This window comes from Chiloscyllium plagiosum, unplaced genomic scaffold (genome assembly GCF_037043375.1).
Source record: "Chiloscyllium plagiosum isolate Xiang-an unplaced genomic scaffold, Cpla_swu_hap1 HiC_scaffold_7, whole genome shotgun sequence".
Classification (NCBI taxonomy): Eukaryota; Metazoa; Chordata; class Chondrichthyes; order Orectolobiformes; family Hemiscylliidae; genus Chiloscyllium; species Chiloscyllium plagiosum.
Window position 1 is genome coordinate 112,622,759 of NW_028270145.1, and position 18,761 is coordinate 112,641,519.

An 18,761-nucleotide genomic window follows, 5' to 3' on the forward strand; every position below is an offset into this window, starting at 1 on the left:
CCTATTAACAAATATGTTTATGAAGCCAAGGTATACAAGGTTATGGGCCAAGTGCTGAAAAATGGGATTAGAATAGTTAGATGATTTGCTTTTTGACCTGCGAGACTCAATGGGCCAAAGGCTCTTTTTTAGTGGTGTACACCTCAGACTATCCTTCTATTCCTTTCTCTAACATACTTATATCCACTTTCCCCAAAAAATGTATAGAGAAACACAGAATGGTTAGAGCACAGCAGGAGGCTGTTCAGTTTATCCTGTCAGTGCTGGCTCTCTGCAAGTCTCATTCACCTTGTCCTCCACTTTGTGGCTTTTTCCCTGTACCCCAAAGATACTTTTCATTATAATTGCCCATTTACAAACACACTAATACAGTACCCAGATTATATTATTGATTAAATCTACCACCACCACCTTCTCAGGCCACCTTCAATATTTAGATCTTTATCACTGTTACCTTGGAGAAATTCCATGCATTGGCATTTAAAATTTCCAGGATGTGTTGTTTTTAGATAATCTTCACGTATTTAGCTCAATGATCTTCAGCTTGGAGTTTTATTACTTTGCCATTACATTCTGCATATTAAAGGACAATTAAAAGGCAGGTTTTATTTTTAAAACACTGTGGGGAAAACAATGTTTAATATTCAGCAACTGTGTTAAAGCTTTGTTTTGATTACGAAGAACAGCATTTTCTTTTCTTAAAAAAAAATATTATTTATGTCAACTACTACTTTTGGGAGAGATTTCCAGATCCTCAGTGCTCTCTGGGTAAAGATGTTTCCCCTGTATTCTCTGCTGAATTTATTAGCCACTGCCTTGCATTTGTGATGCCGAGGTGTGCATGTGGCAACATCTCTGTCTACCACACGAAACTCCTTCACCATCTTAAAACCTCTATCCAGCACCAGAAGGTATCATCTCAGTGTAGGAGTCGACCGTTGAAAACAGATGAGGAGGAATGTCTTCTGAGGGTAGTAAATTTGTGGAATTATTCACTGCAAGGGGCTGCCGATGCTGGGTTGTTACATGTATTCAAGAGAGAGAGAGAGAAACAGACTATTAATCAGTAAGGGAATCAAGGGCTGTGGGGACAAGCAGGAAAGTGGAGCGAGGGTTATCAGATCAGCCATGATCTCATTGAATGGCAGAGCAGACTCGATGGGCCAAATGGCCTACTTCTCCTCCTACATCTTATTGTCCTGTTCAGTTACAATGAACGTTTTATTTTTCCTTTGATTTCAGCCATTATCTAAATGTGGCATTGGCACTCTCTGATTAGAATCCCTACAGTGTGAAAATAGGCTCTTCGGGCTAAATCCACACTGACCCTTTGAAGAGTAACCCACTCAGACCTATTCCCTATCCTATATTAACTCCTGACTAATACACCTAACCTATACATCCCTGGACACTATGGGCAATTTATCATGGCAAGTTCACCTAACCAGCACGTCTTTGGACTGTGAGAGGAAACCGGAATACTCCAGAGGAAACCCACGCAGACACGGGGAGAACGTGCAAACTCCACTCAGTCACCTGAGGCTGAAATCGAACCCGGATCCCTGGCACTGTGAAACAGCCGTGCTAATCACTGACCCACAATGGACAACTGCTCCTCTAACAGGCTTGGCTGCAGAAGGTTAGATGAGAAGGGTAGGTTTGGGATGTAGGGGTGAAAAACTATCCAAATGCTGCTCAGTGCAGGTCACGTCACGTTCAACATCCCCTACCCCACCACAGCTGAACAGCACACTTATCTGGACTCTCTCAGAAACAAAACCGAGTTTAACACTGTGCCTGTGGTGGTAGAACAGGGTCTGTGACTGGAGAGCTCCATACAGTCAGCCATCACTGAAAGCCCAAGACACATTGGTGCCTTTGAGGGAGACCAATCAGAGTTGGACTGGAGTAAGTTTTTTTTTAATTTGCTCATTCATGGGATGAGGTCATCACTGGCTAAGCAGCATTTATTGGAGCAGGAGAATTGGGAGTTTCCGGCAAAAGCCCTTCCTGATGAAGGGCCTTTGCCCAAAATGTCGATTCTCCTGCTGCTCGGATGCTGCCTGACCTGCTGTGCTTTTCCAGCACCACTCAACTCTGACCTCCAGCATCTGCAGTCCTCACTTTCTCCTAAGCAGCATTTATTACCCATCCCTAATTATCCAGAGAGCTGTTAAGAGTCAACCACGTTGCTGTGGGTCTGGGGTCACTCAGGTAAAGTTGGTAGTTTCCTTCCCTAAAGAACATTAGTGAACCAGATAGGTTTTTCCAACAATTGATAATGGATTCATGGTTGTCGTTTGACGCTTAGTTCCAGATTTTTTAATTCAAATTCCACTACCTGGAGGCATCTTTAATTAGCTTAAGAGATCAACTCATGGATGTAGATTTAGAGTCATAGAGATGTACAGCATGGAAACAGACCCTTCGGTCCAACCCATCCATGCCGACCAGATATCCCAACCCAATCTAGTCCCACCTCCCAGCACCCGGCCCATATCCCTCCAAACCCTTCCTATTCATATACCCATCCAAATGCCTCTTAAATCTTGCAATTGTACCAACCTCAACCACATCCTCTGACAGCTCATTCCATACACGTACCACCCTCTGCGTGAAAAAGTTGCCCCTGGGGTCTCTTTTATATCTTTCCCCTCTCACCTTAAACCTATGCCCCCAAGTTCTGGACTCCCCGATCCCAGGGAAAAGACTTTGTCTATTTATCCTATCAATGCCCCTCATCATTTTGTAAACTTCTATAAGGTCACCCCTCCGCCTCCAACACTCCAGGGAAAACAGCCCCAGCCTGTTCAGCCTCTGCCTCTCACTCAAATCCTCCAATCCTGGCAACATCCTTGTAAATATTTTCTGAATCCTTTCAAGTTTCACAACATCTTTCCGATAGGAAGGAGACCAGAATTGCACGCAATATGGCCTAACCAATGTCCTGTACAGCTGCAACATGACCTCCCAACTCCTGTACTCAATACTCTGACCAGTAAAGGAAAGCATACGAAACGCCTTCTTCACTATTCTATCTACCTGCGACTCCACTTTCAAGGAGCTATGAACCTGCACTCCAAGGTCTCTTTGTTCAGCAACACTCCCTAGGACCTTACCATTAAGTGTATATGTCCTGCTAAGATTTGCTTTCCCAAAATGCAGCACCTCGTATTTATCTGAATTAAACTCCATCTGCCACTTCTCAGCCCATTGGCCCATCTGATCAAGATCCTGTTGTAATCTGAGGTAACCCTCTTCACTGTCCACTACACCTCCAATTTTGATGTCATCTGCAAACTTACTAACTATACCTCTCATGCTTGCATCCAAATCAATTATGCAAATGACAAAAAGTAGTGGACCCTGCACCGATCCTTGTGGCAGTCCACTGGTCACAGGCCTCCAGTCTGAAAAACAACCTTCCATCACCACCCTCTGTCTTCTACCTTTCAGCCAATTCTGTATCCAAATGGCTAGTTCTCTCTTTATTCTGTGAGATCTAACCTTGCTAATCAGTCTCCCATGGGGAACCTTGTTGAATGCCTTACTGAAGTCCATATAGATCACATCCACTGCTCTGCCCTCATCAATCTTCTTTGTTACTTCTTCAAAAAACTCAATCAAGTTTGTGAGACGTGATATCCCATGCACAAAGCCATGCTGATTATCCCTGATCAGTCCTTGTCTTTCCAAATACATGTACATCCTGTCCCTCAGGATTCCCTCCAACAACTTGCCCACCACTGAGGTCAGGCTCACCGGTCTATAATTCCCTGGCTTGTCTTTACCAACCTTCTTAAACAGTGGCACCACGTTTGCCAGCCTCCAGTCTTCCGGCACCTCGCCTGTGACTATCGATGATACAAATATCTAGAAAGATTAGGTGAGATGAGCAAAGGCTCCCACCCCCAAAGAGGGTGGTTGGTGTCTGGTACTCTGCCTGTGAAAGGGTTTTGGAGGAAGAAACCCTCAACTCGCCTGTAGGGTGTCTGGCGATACACCTTGAGTGCCGTAACCCTCTGTTACAGACTGAATACTGGAAAGCAGGTTGGGTAACTGGTTTAACAGTTGATACAAGTGCAGGGTCCACTACTTTTTGTCATTTGCATAATTGATTTGGATGCAAGCATGAGAGGTACAGTTAGTAAGTTTCTGAGCTGTAAACACACCCTAATTCTATGTGGACATCATATGTCAAGGCATAGTTGGTGACAAGCACTTCTTCAGTCTCCCTAAGTGATGAATTGGCAAAAGTTTGGATTCTGTTTTATGTTTGAAAAGATTAAAAGGATTGGATGGAATCTGATTCCTGATGAAGGGCTCCTGCCCAAAACATTGATTTTCCTGCTCCTTGGATGCTGCCTGACCTGCTGTGCTTTTCCAGCACCACTCTAATCTCAATAAGAGTGTTGCCCCCAGGTGGCTGAACTTTGCATTGGTGAAACAAGGCTGTTAATTTAAAATTTAAACAACTTTTAGGATTAAGATTGAGTGGTTTTGGTTGTTCCCTTTTTGGATTGTAGAAGCATGGTCCTGGGGCTGTTGAAAATGAGAAAATAGGACTGTGCAGGGAAGCAGTGGTGTAGGGTTAATGTTACCGGACTAGTTATCCAAAACCCCAGGCTATTGTTCTAAAGGCATGGCTTTGAATCCCACCATGAAAGTTGAATTCAATAAGAAGTCAGTCTGGAAGTAAAAGCTAGCCCAATGGTGACCATGTAACCATTGCAGATTATATTAATAATCCTTGTGGTTCACTAATGTCATTTAAGGAAGGAAATCTACCATTCTCACTCAGCTGGCTTACCAGTTATTCTAGAAATGTGGTTGATGCATGACTGTCTCCTGGATGATTAGGGATGGGTAATAAATGCAGGTCTAGTTAGCAATGCTGACATCCCGTGACAAAACCAAAAAAAAAAGCACCATTTGGCCGATCGAGTATCCTTCATGGTAGCTGATCCACTATCTCAATGCCATATTCCACTCTCCCCATACCCCTAGATATCTTTAGTGTCTAGAAGTCTACCTATTTACTTGTTAAGTTTATTCAGCAACTTGGTCTCTACAGCCTTCTGTGACAGAGAATTCTGCAGGTTCAATGCTCTGAGTGAAGATATTCCTCATTCCAGTCTGAAATGCTCTAGCATCTACCTTGACATTGTGCACTGTGACCCTTCTCTGTATTTTATTTTTGTTTTCTCCTTACTTTGTTAAACGGGTGAGGTTACATTTTTAAAAATGGGGGCAGTGTGGTGGCTTAGTGCTATTGTTGCCTCATAGGACGATGGACCCCAAGTTTGATTTTAGCCTTGGGTGAACCGACTGGGTTTCCTCCGGGTGCTCCGGTTTCCTCCCACAGTCTGAAGATGTGCAGGTTAGGAGGATTGGCCATGCTAAATTGTCTCTTAGTGTGTAGAGTTTTGCAGGCTAGGTGACTGATAAAGACAAGCATGCTGTATGCTTTCTTTACCACCTTAATTCCTTGTATTGTCGCTTTCAGGGAGTTGTAGACTTCCAACCCACGATCCCTCTGTATCTCAGTGCTCCGAAGGATCCTATCATTTACTGTGTACTTTCCTCTTGCATTTGACCTCCCAAAATGCATCACCTCACACTTGTCAACCTGCCTTTTTTCCACCTACATTTTCCAACTCATCTCTATCCTGCTGTGTCTGCCCTCACTATTCCACAACTCCATCAATTTTCATGTCATCCACAAACTTACTAATCAGACCCCCTAAGTTTTCATCCTCATTACTTACATGTATTGTAAACAGTAGAGGTCCGATCACTGACCCTTGCAAAACCGACTGGTCACAGACCTCTGGTCAGAAAAGCAGATGCACCATAACTGTGCGCTCTGTTTTCTGCTAGCAAGACCATTCTGTATCCAATGGATCCCATGTGACTTAACCTTCTGGACCAGCCTACCAAGATGGACCTTGTCAAATGCAACCACTGCCCTACCCTCATCAATCGTGATGTGGAGGTGCCAGTGTTGGACTGGGCTGTACAAAGTTAAAAATCACACAATACCATGTTATAGTCCAACAGGTTTATTTGGAAGCATTAGCTTTCAGAGCGCTGCTCCTTCATTAGGTGGTTCTGGAGTACAAGATCATAAGACACAGAATTTATAGGAAAGGTTTATGGTGTGATACAACTGAAATGATATATTGGAAAAAAACCTGGATTGTTTGTTACGTCTCTTATCGTTTAGAATGGCCATGTTGATTTCAGTTCTTTCATATGTAAATCCCAGAACTTTTTTTTATTAAGTTACATTCTCAAGTGAACTTTAACAATAGGTGCCATGTCAGCCCAGGTAATGCATTGAAGGTGGGAAGTGCCGTGTGAGGCTGTCTGTGCCCCAATGTTCAGACTGGTTCTATTTCTAAAAAAGGGATTTACAGACTCTTACATGGATTCATGCAGTTTTTGAGCAAAATAAAATGTAATTCTGCAAGCACAAAGTCACCCCACAAACTTGTGTATGTGTGCATGTGGGTGGGTGTGTGAGTGTCTGAGAGAGTATGTGTTTGTGTGGGAGTGTAAAGGCGTATAAGTCTGTGAGAGGGTGCATGTGAGGTGTGAATCTGGGGGGTGCATATGTGTGAGCATATGAGAGACGGTCTGCAGGAGTGTGTGCACGCTTGTGCTTGTGTGAGAGAGATTGTGTAGCACACACACATAGTCTCTCTGACGGTCACACCCACCCACATGCGCACACATACAAATTTGTGGGGTGAATTTGTTCTTGCAGAATTACATTATTATCTTGCTCAAAAATCTGAGTTGACATGGCACCTATTAACTATAGGCCGGTGAGTCTCACTTCTGTTGTCTAGTAACTATAGGCCGGTGAGTCTCACTTCTGTTGTGGGCAAAGTCTTAGAGAGAATTGTAAGGGATAGGATTTATGCACATCTGGATAGGAATAATGTGATCAAGGATAGTCAGCATGGTTTTGTGAAGGGCAGGTCGTGCCTCACAAACCTTATTGAATTCTTTGAAAAGGTGACGAAGGAGGTTGATGAGGGGAAAGCGGTAGATGTGGTATATATGGATTTTAGTAAGGCGTTTGATAAGGTTCCCCATGGTAGGCTACTGCAGAAAATACTGAGATATGGCATTGAGGGTGAGTTGGAGGTTTGGATTAGGAATTGGCTGGATGGAAGAAGACAGAGGGTAGTAGTTGATGGCAAAGTTTCTTCATGGAGTGCCGTCACTAGCGGTGTTCCGCAAGGATCTGTTTTGGGACCATTGCTGTTTGTCATTTTTATAAATGACCTGGAAGAGGGGTTAGAAGGTTGGGTGAGCAAGTTTGCGGATGATACGAAAGTCGGAGGAGTTGTTGACAGTGAGGAAGGATGTGGCAGGTTACAGCAGGATATAGAGAAGCTGCAGAGCTGGGCAGAAAGGTGGCAAATGGAATTCAATGTAGCTAAGTGTGAGGTGATTCACTTTGGGAAGAATAACAAAAAGATGGGGTACTGGGCTAATGGTCGGATACTTGGTAGTGTGGATGAGCAGAGGGATCTTGGTGTCCATGTACATAGATCTCTGAAAGTTGCCACCCAGGTAAATAGTGCGGTGAGGAAGGCATATGGCGTACTGGCTTTTATTGGTAGAGGAATTGAGTTCCGGAGTCCTGAGGTCATGATGCAGTTGTATAAGACTCTGGTGCGGCCGCATCTGGAATATTGTGTGCAGTTTTGGTCGCCATACTATAGGAAGGATGTGGAGGCACTGGAACGGGTGCAGAGGAGGTTTACCAGGATGTTGCCTGGTATGGAAGGAAGATCGTATGAGGAAAGACTGAGACACTTGGGGCTGTTTTCATTAGAGAAAAGAAGGTTTAGGGGTGACTTGATTGAGGTGTACAAGATGATTAGGGGGTTAGATAGGGTTGACAGTGTGAACCTTTTCCCGCGTATGGAGTCGGGTATTACAAGGGGGCATAGCTTTAAATTAAGGGGGGGTAGATATAGGACTGAAGTTAGGGGTAGGTTCTTCACTCAGCGAGTCGTAAGTTCATGGAATGCCCTGCCAGTAGCAGTGGTGGACTCTCCCTCTTTATGGGCATTTAAGCGGGCATTGGATAGGTATATGGAGGATAGTGGGTTAGTATAGGTTAGGTGGGCTTGGATCGGCGCAACATCGAGGGCCAAAGGGCCTGTACTGCGCTGTATTCTTCTATGTTCTATGTTCTATTGTTGAAGTTCATTTGAGAATGGAACTTCTAAAAAAAAGTTCTGGGATCTACATATGTAAGAATTGAAACCAACATGGTCATTCTAAAAGATTAGAGACTTAACAAACAATCCAGATCTTTTTCAATATATAATTTCAGTTACATCACATTGTAAACTTTTGCTATAAATTCTGTTTCTTCCGATCTTATACTCCACAGCCACCTGATGAAGGGGTAGTTCTTCCAAATAAACTTGTTGGACTGTAACCTGGTGTTGTGATTTTTTTTTTTTAACCTCATCAACCACCTTTGTCACTTCCTTAAAAATCTCAATCAGATTTGTGAGACGACCTCCCCTGCACAAAGCTATGCTGACAATCCCTGATGTGTCCACTCTTTTCCAAATGTGAGTAAATCTGTCCCGAAAAATCTTCTCCAATCCTGGAGTCTCTCTCACAGCCACAGAAATGCCTGTCTATGCTCCTGACTATAGAGTCCCCTATCATTACTGCTGACCTACACTTCAACCCTCCCTGTCTACAATGGAGACAATCACGCTGCGGCTTTCACCTCAGAGGTCATCCCCTCTAAACTCATCCAAACCAGAATACCTGTTTGAGAGGAGAGTTGCCACAGGGGACCCCTGCAGCCTGCCCCTCCTGGTGGTCACCCATCTATATGGCTGAACCTTTAGTTTGAGCACATTCCTGAGACTCCTATCTAGAAAGCTCTCTCTCCGGTATGTTCCTTAGTGAGGGGCGGCATGGTGGCACAGTGGTTAGCACTGCTGCCTCACAGCGCCAGGGACCTGGGTTCAATTCCCACCCTGAGCAACTGTCTGTGCGGAGTTTACACATCTCCCCGTGTCTGCATGGGTTTCCTCCGGGTGCTCTGGTTTCCTCCCACAGTCCAAACATGTGCAGGTCAGGTGAATTAGCCATGTTAAATTGCCCGTAGTGTTAGGTGAAGGGGTAAATGTAGGGGAATGGGTCTGGATCGGTTGCTCTCCGGAGGGTCGGTGTGGACTTGTTGGGTCGAAGGGCCTGTTTCCAAACTGTAAGTTCACTTGCCGCTCCACCTGCAACCAACCCGTGTTATCTGAGAGAAGCAGCAGGTAGACATGCTTCCTGTAGACATAGAGAAGTGATACCTATGATCTCCCACACCTCTCAGGAAGAGACAACCACTCACCTAATTGCCATTACTAGCCCTCTAGTAACAGTTGGATTAAAAGAAAGAAAGTATCTCAACCTTGTTGTACCTTAATGCTGCTTGTGCTCTTCAGCAAAGCCTGACGCTCATCAAAGCCCACACTTTGACCTCACAGCCCCTCTCTAAAATATCCATACCCACTCAAGCTTGCCCCCCTTTTATATTTTGCAGATAGGCACGTCAAGCTGTTCCCAGAATCCTCCTCCATCATTTCTCACTACTGCCCTCTGTTGGTTACTCTGTTTCCTGCTGAGCATGGACCCTCCATAATCCCCTTCTCAGTTGTGGGAGCAAGCCAGTTCCTCCTAGAATTCTCCTCAGTTGCTTTTCGCTACCATCTTCTGTTTTATCAATTCTGTTTCAGATTTTAAGAGGCCTACATTTGTCTTCACTAGTACCATATCTTTCCATGTCATAGATATTTTCCCTAAGCAAAAAAAAATCAATTCCTGATGCTTCTTACTGGAAGTAGCCTATAGCTCTTTGGTGTTTATTCTGCCTGCTTGTAAAACTCTCCAAATGCAAACAAATGCCCTTTAGCACTTACAGATTCATAGAGTCATTGAGATGTACAGCACGGAAACAACAGACCTTTCAGTCCAACCCGTCCATGCCGACCAGATATCCCAACCCAATCTAGTCCCACCTGCCAGCACCTGGCCCATATCCCTCCAAACCCTTCCTATTCATATACCCATCCAGGAACTATTTCTCTCACACTGCTTTCAAACAATTATGGCTCCAAACGTACAGTCAAGTTAATCTTTAAACTCCCTCACATAAATAAACCAAAACCCACTAGTTCAAAAACCAAACTGTAAAATAAATGATTTTTTTTAAAAGGACCTCACACCTTATCACAAAGCTTTTGTGCTTTTATATTTCTTGCAAGTTTACTCTTATACACTCTTTTTCTATTCCTAATCAATCTCTTGGTCTGCCTGCACTGAATTATAAACTGCTCCCAGTCCTCGGGCTTGTCACTTGTCCCAGCAATTTTGTGACTCATCATTAGATCATAGGATCTAATACAATTTCCTTTGTTAACCAAGGTTGGGCCATCTTTGCTGTTGTGTTCTTTCATCCAAAAGGATTGTAGAATTGTTGCAATAGATACATTTATTCCTTAAATATTAACCATTACCTATTAAAATAAAATGTGTTTATTTTAATGAAGTTGCCCAGTCTGTTGAAACCAACTTGCCTCTCATACCTCCTTAGTTTTACTTAGGTTTTGACCTGACTATAATTTTGAAGAGTTTTATCCCAATGAAGAATTCCATCTTGTTGTGGTCACTGCTTTCTCAAAGACGTTTTGTAACAAAATTCATTAATTAATGTCTGGCAGCATCTATTGAGAGTGGCCCTTCTTCAGAAAGATTAACTCTGCTTTTTCTCAACAGGGGCTGCCAAACCTGTGTTAATTAATAATTTTGTTGAGAGGTCTTTTACTAAAAAGTGACCATGAAATGATAGGATTCTTCATTGGGATAGAACACTCCAAAACTGTAGTCTAGTGGCCCTGCTTTCTCTCCACAGATGCTGCCAAACTTGCAAAGTTGCTTGAGCACTAATTTGTTCTTGTTTCAGATTTCCAGCATCCACAGTACTTTGTTTATATTACCTATATTAGCTCCTTCTCATTGAACAAAACTAAATATAGAACAGCCTATTCTCTGGTTAATTCTGCATCATGTTGATCTAAAAGGCCATATTGAATACCGTCCAGGAATTGTCATTTATGTAAATTATTTGGTTGTGAATATGAGGCATGGTTGGTAAATTTGCAGATGACACTAAAATTGAAGGTGTAATGGACGCCAAAGAACGTTATCTCACATTATAACAGGACCTTGATCAGATGGCCCAATGGGCCAAGGAATGGCAGGTGGAGTTCAATTTAGACAAATGCGAGGTGCTACGTTTTGGAAAGGCACATCAGGGCAGGGTTTATACACTTAATGGTTAAGGGCCTGGGGAGTGTTGCTGAACAAAGAGACCTTGGGGTTCCTTGAAAGCGGAGTCACAATTAGACAGGGTAGTGAAGAATACATGGGTATGCTTTCCTTTATTGGTCAGAGCATTGAGTATATAATTTGGGTTGTCATGTTACGGCTGTACAGGACATTGATCAGACCATTCTTGAAATACTGTAAACAGTTCTGGTCTCCCTACTATAGGAGAGTTGTTGAGCAACTTGGAAGGTTTAGCAAAGATTTGCAAGGATGTTGCTAGAGTTGGAGGGTGTGAGCTACAGGGGGAGGCTGAATAGGCTGGGTCTATTTTTGCTGGAGTGTCGAAGGCTAAGGGGTGACATTATAGAGGTTTATAAAATCATGAGGGGCATGGATAGAATGAATAGACATGGTCTTTTTCCTGGGGTGGGGGAGTAGAGGACTTAGGTTTAGGGTGAGAGGGGAAAGATCTAAAAGGGACTTAAGGAGCAACTTTTTCACACAGAGGGTAGTATGTATATGGAATGAACTGTAAGAGGAAACGGTGGAGGTGCAATTACAACATTTAAAAGTCAACTGGATGGCTAAATGAATAGGAAGGGTTTAGAGGGATATGGGCCTAATGCTGAAAAATGGGACTAGATTAATTTAGGATTTCTGGTCAGCATGAACGAGTTGAATCGAAGGGTCTGTTTCTGTGCTGTACAGCTCTACGACTCCATGACTCGAATTCATCCATCACAGTATCATTGCTAACATGATTTGTCAAGTCTGTATGTAGATTAAAACCACCCAAAATTACTAGGGCATCCCTGTTGCATATATCTCTAATTTCCTGTTTAATGCTCTGGACTATTCCTATGTTCCGATCCCTTACCTTACTGTTACTATTTGAGTCCTATCGACAACTCCCACTTGTGCTTTCCACCCTTGTTGCTTCCTAGCTCCATCTAGACTGATTCCACATCTAGATATCATTTCTCACTGTGTGGCATTTATTTCAACTCTCTCACTAACCACACCACATTTTCTTTGCTTGTCTTTCCCAAAGATTGTCTTCATAATTGCAATCATATTGTATCAGTGAAAAACGATATGCGCTGTTAATTTCTCTGTTTTTATTAAGGCCGCAGAAACACCTGCCTATTCCACTTGAATATCTGCCTATGAGTTTAATGGGAAATGGATGCACAATGCAGCTATCTCTTCACTTGAAGCGTGGTTAGGGATGAGCTGCTGTTCTTGCCGTGCTAGCGGTGAGAGTGTGCAAATCGCCCAGCAACTTGTAGCAATTCATAACTGACGAGGGGTCTCCCCCTTGCATGGTGGCAATGTCACTGATCTAGCTACCTGGAAATCCAGGCTAATGCACTGTCGGCATGGGTTCAAAACCCACCACAGTAACTGGTGGAAATTAAATTCAGTTAATGCATCTGCAATATAAGGGTGGTCTCTTTAATGGGGACCACAAAATCATGTCAATTGCTTGTAAAACGTTGCCGGTTTACTAATGTCCTTTAGAGAAGGAAATCTACCATCCTTAGCCGGTCTGGCCTACATGTGCCTCCAGACTGTGAGCAATGTGATTATCTTATAATTGCCCTCTGAATTCACCCATCAAGTCACTCAGTTCAAGGCCAGCACATCCCACGAAAGAGTAAACAGAAAAAAATTGGTTGGACAATTTACCCGTTAATAAGAGCGATCACCATTGACAGCATCATTTTGGCAGCAAGTCCTAAGCTGATGTACACCAACTACTGACAGGAAAAGGGTCATGTAAGTTTACCCTGTTCCCCAAAACCCATGTGAATTGTTAGGTTGCCTATTTCCAAATGGGAAGTTTGGACATTTCTGCACAGTGTAAGGAGACCCACCATTCAGGTATTAAACTCCAGTTAAAGCTGACCCAGCTTTAGTATGTACCGTCTTTGTCTTTTCTGCCTTCCTGTGAAGCCCACTGGCTGTTGTATATTTTCTGTAAACCTAGGTCGTATTTTTGAGGGGAGCTCCTCGTTGATGCTGTCCTCGCTGGACATTGTGGCTGCACTGGGGGATGAGACGCTGCTATGGCCAGGTAACTGGAATTAAAAGCACAGAAGTATGTTCAACGATTTCAATCAAGGAGAGTGTTCGATGAATTTGCTAGCATGTTTCCAGAAAGCATCATGAAGGTGCCACATCAAAAGGTTATTGCATAAGTCAGGAGTTTACAGATGTTTTTCCGATTGGAGAGACATAAGTGGAGTACCTCAAGCATCAGTACTAGGGCCTCCATTATTTTCTGTCTATTGATGACATAGAGGGATAGAGGAGGGAAGAGTGTAATGTATCCGAATTTGCAGTTGATGTAAAAATAGATGGGAGGGCATAATGAGGGTGTAAAGAATCACAATGGAGTAACTGCCTCCTTATTTAATAATACAACATCACACTTCCATTATACCCTCCCCTCTCTTGCCTGAGGATACCATACCCTGGAATGTCAAGTTGCTAGCCCTGCCTGCACTCAACCTAACGAGCCCTACTCTTCCCCAGTTACCCTCCTCCCCTTAATATCTTAGAATAGAATCCTGCAATTTCTTGGGATTGTCCCAAATTTTATCCACCAGCGTTTTCTCATGCCTTCTCTTTGCCTTCCTAATTGCCTTTTAAGAACCTCCTGCACTTTCTATACTCCACTAGGGCCTCTGTTAATTTGCTCCTTTGTAGCTGTTAAATGTCTTCCTTTGTTCTTATCCAGACTTCATTAAGCCTAGACATCCATGGTTCTCTGAGCTTGTTTCTCCTCTGTCACCCTAGAGGGAACATGCTGGCTTTACTCTCCCCATTTCCTTTTTGAGTGCTGAACTCCCCGCCCATCCCCCAATGTTCTGCTGTAGAGTTTCCCACAGGTAGCTGTTTCCAGTTCTACTTTGGCCAGATCCTGCCTTATTTCAATAAAATCTACTGTTTCCCCCAGTCAAATCATTTTTTACTATTACTAAAATGCTCACCCATTGTCATCTTGGCCAGCTTTCATAGAATCCCTATAGTATGGGAGCAGGCCTTTTGGCCCATCGAGTCCACACCACCCTCCGAAGAGCATCCTACTCAAATCTACCCCTGCATTTCCCAAAGCTAATCCACCTAACCTACAGATCCCTGAACACAACAGGCAATTTCCCATGGCCAATCCACCCTAACCTGCACATCTTTGGCGTGTGGGAGGAAACTCGCACAGCCATTGAAAAATGTGCAGGCTCCACACAGACAGTCGGCCAAGGCTGGAATCAAACCCGGGTCACTGTGAGGCAGCCGTGGTAACCACTGAGTCATTGTGCCACCCCATCTGTTCTGGGGCTTTGTTCCTTAGAATTACATACAGCCCTGCACCTACCCTTGTTAGAACTTCTGCATGTTGACATAAATAGCCTTCTTGAATGCTATCCCAAATGATGCTGGGGAAGTTGAAATCCTCCAATATAATTATCCAATTAGATAAACATTAGATTATCAATTGGATAAACACATGGATGAAAATGGAATAGTGTAGGTTAGATGGTCTTCAGATTGGTTTTGCAGGTTGGTGCAACATCGAGGGGCGAAGGGCCTGTTCTGCACTGTAATGTTCTATTTTCTAATTGCTGTTTTTACACACATTATCCATGTATCTGCTCGTCCATTGTCTGCTGATGTTTTGAGGGTCTATAATACATTCCCAACAGTGTGATTGCCCCCTTTATATTTCTAAATTCTACTCTCATTGCCTCATTTGAAGACCCTTCCAAGAATTATTTTCTCCGTATGGTAGTAACTGACTTTTGAATTAATAATGCAAAGCTCCCACCTCTTTTACACCCTCCCTTTTCTGGCTGAAGATCCTGTACCCTGGAATGTTGAGTTGCAAATTCTGTCCCTCCCTCAACTATGTCTATGTGATGGCAACACTATCACAATTGTTAAGTATCAAATGTCAATCTGTACGCAACTCACCTGTCTTTCCTGTAATACTCCTCGCACTAAAGTAGAGGCTACGTGGCCTTCCCTTACTCTGATGAGTTACAACATGGCTGAACTCTGACCCGATTTGATTACTATACTATGCTGTGTCTCTACCATACAAATGCTGGGTGTCCCCACCCTCTGCCTAACTAATTTAAGCTCCACCCCAAAGTGAAACCAAACCCCACCCACAAGCATGTTGCTCCCATTCTGGCTCAGGTGTAGACCATCCTAATTCTAGTCCTAGTGATTCAGGAATCTAAAACCCTCCCACCGACACCAACTCTTGAGCCACGCATTCATCTGCCCTGTTCCTCTCTTTCTGTACTCAATAGCATGTAAATAGTAAATAGATCATTGAAATCTGAGTTGATGGCTGTGAGGAGCTAGAAGAGAAGTTGAGGTCTGGGGATCTTACATAACGTGGGGTACGATTGAGGGGCTGAGTGGCCCAATCCTCCTGTTTCTTGTTTTTCTGCTCCTTAATTTCTTCATTTCGAGGTCACCATCACTGAGACCAGCTTTCAATTCCAGATTTAGTTAAACAGATTTAAATTCCAGATTTAAAAGGAGGAAGACAGACAAAGGCAGTGACCACATGGTCAGACAAAGAAATCTACGCTGCTGTCTGACACAGCATTAAATCTGCACAGTTACTGCCTTAGTTATTTGAGTTCAAATATCTCTGGACATCAGAGTGCATCTAGGAAAAATTTAACAAACAGCGAAATTTACAGCTGACCTTGGAGGAACCTGTGTTGGGAGAGCCCACAGCACAGGAACAGATAAGTTCATAGGTTTTAAGTGTAACCCTGCTGTAGAGTGGGTTCTTTCTTGATTATGTTTTATTGAGAGCTGTATCTTGATTAGATGTTTAAAATATAAACCATCAATGTTAAGTTAGCCTGGCGCAGTGTTTCCTTAGAGCAGTAAGACGGTGCTACTTTCTGGGTCTGTAGATTATGAAGGAGCAAAGGTGGTCTTTAGTAGAGCGATGTGTTCCTCCTGTCGGATTTGAGAGTTTCCATTTTACTGATGATCATGTCTGCAGGAAGTTTCTTTGGTTGCAAATCCTATCAGATCATATGGATCGGTTGGAGTGTCAGTTAGAGGCAGTGAGGAATTTACAGGGGTTAGGGGGTGTGATGGATGGCAGTTTTAGGAAGGGAGATATGCCGCAGATAAAGTCAGGTAGATAGTTAACTCCAGAAAAGGTAGGAGGGGTGTGCAGGAGTCCGCTGTGGCTATCCCCATTTCAAATAAGTAGGCTGTTTTGGAAAATGCAGAGGGTGATGGACTCTCAGGGGAATGTAGCATGAACAGCCAAGTTGCTAGTATTGAGATTGGCTCTAATGAAATGAGGGGTACTTTGGGTTCCAAGCGATCGATTGTGATAGGGCACTGTCTAGTCTGAGGCACAGACAGACGTTTCTGTGCCCAGCAGCGAAAAATCAGAATGGTGTGTTGCCTCCCTGGTGCCAGGATCAGGGATGTCTCTGAGGTTGCAGAATGCTCTCAAACGGGAGAGGGACCACAGGAGGTCATTGTACACGTTGTAACTAACAACAGAAAGGGAAAAAGATGAGATTCTGAAGGGAGAGTGTAGAAAGTTAGGCAGGAGTTTAAAAAGGAGGTCCTCGAGAGTAGTAATATCTGGATTACTCCCGGTGCTACAAGCTAGTGAGGGTAGGAATAGGAAGAGAGCAGATGAATGCATGGCTGAGGAGCTGGTGTATGGGAGAAAGGTTCACATTTTTGGATTATTGGACTCTCTTCTGGGGTAGAAGTGACCAGTACAAGAAGGACGGCTTGCACCTGAATTGGAAGGGGACTAATACACTAGCAGGGATATTTGCTAGAGCTGCTCAGGAGGATTTAAACTAGTAAGGTGGGGGGGGGACCCAGGGAGATAGTGAGGAAAGAGATCAATCTGAGACTGGTACAGTTGGGAAAAGGAGCAAGTTAAACAGTCAGGAACAAAACAGAGAATGAAGTAGGACTGATAAATAAAACTGCATTAATTTCAATGCAATGGTTCGAAACATGGAACTGCGATATCATAGCAATTACAGAGATATGGCTCAGAGATGTACAACTGGCAGTTTAATGTTCAAGGAAATAAATACTATAGGAAGGACGAAGAGGGGCAAGAGAGGAGCGGGAGTGGCATTTTTGATAAGGGATCGCATAATGGTCATACCGAGGGAGGATATTCCTGAGAATACATTCAGAGAGGTTATTTGGGTGGAACTGAAAAATAAGAAAGGGATGATCACCTATTGGATTTATATTATAGACTCTAAAAAGAATACAGCGACCCGAAGTTATCGGTAAGTGTAATACGGTGGTTATGGTAGGAGATTTTAACTTTCCAAAACATAGACTGGGACTGCCATAGAGTTGAGGGTTCAGATGGAGAGGAATTTGTTAAGAGTGTACAAGAAATCTTTCTGAATAAGTATGGGGATGTACCTACAAGAGAAGGTGCAAAACCTGACTTACTCTTAGAAAATAAGGCAGGGCAGGTGATTGAAGTGTCAGTGGGAGAGCATTTTGCGGCTAGCGACATAGAGTCATAGAGATGTACAGCACAGAAACAGACCCTTCGGTCCAACCCGTCATGCCGACCAGATATCCCAATCTAGTCCCACTTGCCAGCACCTGGCCTGTATCCCTCCAAACCCTTCCTATTCATATACCCATCCAAATGCCTCTTAAATCTTGCAATTGTACCAGCCTCCACCACATTCTCTGGCAGCTCATTCCATACCTGTACCACCCTCTGCGTGAAAAAGCTGCCCCTTAGGTCTCTTTTATATCTTTCCCCTCTCACTCTAAACCTATGCCCTCTAGTTTTGGACTCCCTGACCCCAGGGAAAAGACTGTCTATTTACCCTATCCATGCCCCTCATAATTTTGTAAACCTCTATAAGGTCATCCCTCAGCCTCTGATGCTCCAGGGGAAAACAGCCCCAGCCTGTTCAGCCTCTCCATATAGTCAAATCCTCCAACCCTGGCAACATCCTTGTAAATCTTTTCTGAACCCTTTCAAGTTTCACAACATCGTTCCGATAGGAAGGAGACGAGAATTGCACGCAATATTCCAACAGTTGCCTAACCAATGTCCTGTACAGCTGCAACATGACCTCCCAACTCCTGTACTCAATACTCTGACCAATAAAAGAAAGCATACCAAACGCCACCTTCACTATCCTATCTACCTGCGACTCCACTTTCAAGGAGCTATGAACCTGCACTCCAAGGTCTCTTTGTTCAGCAACACTCCCTAGGACTTTACCATTAAGTGTATAAGTCCTGCTAAGATTTGCTTTTCCAAAATGCAGCACCTCGCATTTATCTGAATTTTACACCATCTGCCACTTCTCAGCCCATAGGATCTTGACCAGATG

General features: G+C 43.6%; 1 protein-coding gene across 1 annotated transcript in view; it reads left to right on the plus strand.

The window, feature by feature from the left end:
* Positions 1-18,761, plus strand: part of pnkd (PNKD metallo-beta-lactamase domain containing) — a 62,453-nt gene that overhangs the window by 37,707 nt on the left and 5,985 nt on the right. The window contains exon 7 of the mRNA XM_043694305.2: positions 13,358-13,444. Coding sequence (XP_043550240.1) covers positions 13,358-13,444 — 87 coding nt within the window. The remainder of the gene's footprint in view (positions 1-13,357; positions 13,445-18,761) is intronic.